Source organism: Egretta garzetta, unplaced genomic scaffold, assembly GCF_000687185.1.
Source record: "Egretta garzetta isolate BGI_Z169 unplaced genomic scaffold, ASM68718v1 scaffold397, whole genome shotgun sequence".
Classification (NCBI taxonomy): Eukaryota; Metazoa; Chordata; class Aves; order Pelecaniformes; family Ardeidae; genus Egretta; species Egretta garzetta.
This window is the reverse complement of record NW_009260493.1, coordinates 7,938,595-7,940,705: the sequence shown is the minus strand read 5'-3', so window position 1 is coordinate 7,940,705 and position 2,111 is coordinate 7,938,595. Positions and strand designations below refer to the sequence as shown.

General features: G+C 43.7%; 1 protein-coding gene across 1 annotated transcript in view; it reads right to left on the bottom strand.

Moving 5' to 3' along the window:
* The window catches only part of SGK1 (serum/glucocorticoid regulated kinase 1), a 5,935-nt gene extending 3,937 nt beyond the window's left edge, over positions 1 to 1,998 (bottom strand). The window contains exons 1-6 of the mRNA XM_035899882.1: positions 1,920 to 1,998; positions 1,738 to 1,813; positions 1,224 to 1,299; positions 670 to 774; positions 133 to 169; positions 1 to 29 (exon numbers count right to left, since the gene is read on the bottom strand). Coding sequence (XP_035755775.1) covers positions 1 to 29; positions 133 to 169; positions 670 to 774; positions 1,224 to 1,299; positions 1,738 to 1,813; positions 1,920 to 1,998 — 402 coding nt within the window. The remainder of the gene's footprint in view (positions 30 to 132; positions 170 to 669; positions 775 to 1,223; positions 1,300 to 1,737; positions 1,814 to 1,919) is intronic.
* Between the last annotated feature and the right edge of the window lie 113 nt (positions 1,999 to 2,111).

Genomic DNA, 2,111 nt, shown 5'->3' with positions numbered 1-2,111 from the left:
ACATTGCGCTCCGACATAATGTGCTTCTCCTGAAAACATAAGAAATCATCAATGTTTAGTACACTTGCTTGGTAACAGCAGTAAAAATATATTTGATGGCCATCGCAATGGCATTGTGAAGAAGCAGCTTACCTCCTTCTTCTTCAGGATTGCTTTTTTCTGCAGGACTTTAACAGCGTAGAACTGCTCTTCTGCCTTATGCCGTGCAAGGAGAACCTGAAAGAGGACAAAAATGCCAGAACTGAGCAACACTGGAATACTGAAATGCTGGAAACAAGCCTTTATGTTAACTGCTGTGCGCTGCTACATCCCCCTGGTTCAAAGTGCAAGCCCTTTGCTGGAAATGCCCAATGCTATTTATTACCACTCCGGCAGATAGATCTAGCCCCAAGCTTTTACGTCGACTTCCCTTCCCCTCCAAAAACGAAGTATATATTCTCCCCAGCACCACTGCCTCCTCGCTCCCCTGCTCTTTTATGACTCTTTCAAACGCAGCACCCTGCTCCCTCTCCCCGCAGCTACGCAGGCGCCAGGCACTGGGCGGCGAGGCATGCTCGGGTCTGGTTTAAATGACCACCATTTACCAAAGCCAGTACAAACCTGACCCTCAAGCACTACATTTGAGTGCTGAAGAGTAAATAAATTACAGCAAAAAGAATTTAGACTTACCTTCCCAAAACTGCCTTTTCCAATCACTTTTAAGAAATGGAAGTCTGATGGTTTGGCATGCGGGTTGGATGACGGACCAAGATTGATCTGCTGTGAAGGACTGGGCTAGAAAAATAAACAGACAGAAACCACATTTACTAAAACAGCTTGGTAGTGAGAGTCTCAGCAATGTCTCATTTTTAAAAATATAAATAAAGTGACCTTGAAAGTGAATAATAGCACTCTTCTTACCACTAAAAATTTAATCTTGACCTCTGCCAGAGATCTGAAACTATCGAGCACTGCCTACCAAGAGTGTAACAGCCATAGTTTACTTCAAAGTTCTTGTTGAGGTCTTAGCCACATTCTATAATGAAGTTAACAACCAATAAAACTTATTTTTAAGGTTTTTTTCTCCATGTTGGGAAAAAGTTTCAGTCTAACTTGATCACTCTTTTTCCCAGTTACATTAGTATGCTGAACTAAAGTAACACTCGTGAAGCTGATTTTGCTACACTTCTGTTACTGGCAGATTTGATGTTCTAAAAATGTTTCACCCAGTAAATTCTACTTACCGGAGGAGAGGGATTAGCATTCATAAGTTCAGGCTCTTGAGGCTGGGAGATTTTCAAGATAGACTGAACTTCAGGGCTGCAAGGACAAGAGCATGCATGATTAGAAGAGTTACCAGAAACATCAGGCAGATCTTTCCGCTAGAGGGCATGCACGCATCGCGAAAGATGAGTTTTGGTTTGAGCTATTACAGAAGGCAACTGAAACAGTCTATTCGACTTAAGGAGTAAAATTAATCTAGAGAAAGTAAACTCTGTCATAAAAAGAAATTTATTTATACTGTAAGCACAGTTCAAAAGAGGGATGGGGCTCTTAGGAATCCCATCCAACTGACTTCTCCCAAACCCAGCTCACGAAGATTTGTTGCCAAGTGAGTAATACCTCAAGAAGATCAATTAACTCTTCCGTAACAGTCATGCCAGAGGTATGACAGTAAACAAACATTTTTTTTAACTAGATCTCACAGTATGTAGTGATATTTATGACTGAAATCCAGCCAAAATTTCTGATACTTACTGCTTGCATGCATAGGAGTTGGTGGCTATCTTCTGAATGAAGTCGTTTAGCCCCATTCTTCTCTGCTTCATGAAAGCTATAAAAGGACAGGGAAAGGAGAAATAAAATCGTTAAGCCATCCTGCAAGAAAAATCAAACCTCGTCCCCTGAGCATCCTCGGAGAAGTACCCCCCGCCGCTCACCGATGAGGATGGCCACCATCCCCCTCATCTTCGAGTAGGTCAAGGTAGGACCAGACGCCTCGGCTGCTTTCACGGTCATTTTGGAGCGAGGGGCTGGGGAAGGGGGGGTATGTGTGTGGGAAGGATAAATACCCAGCGTACGATACCACCGGCTCCCAGCACCGCACTGCCGGGGCGAGGTACCCGACGGCG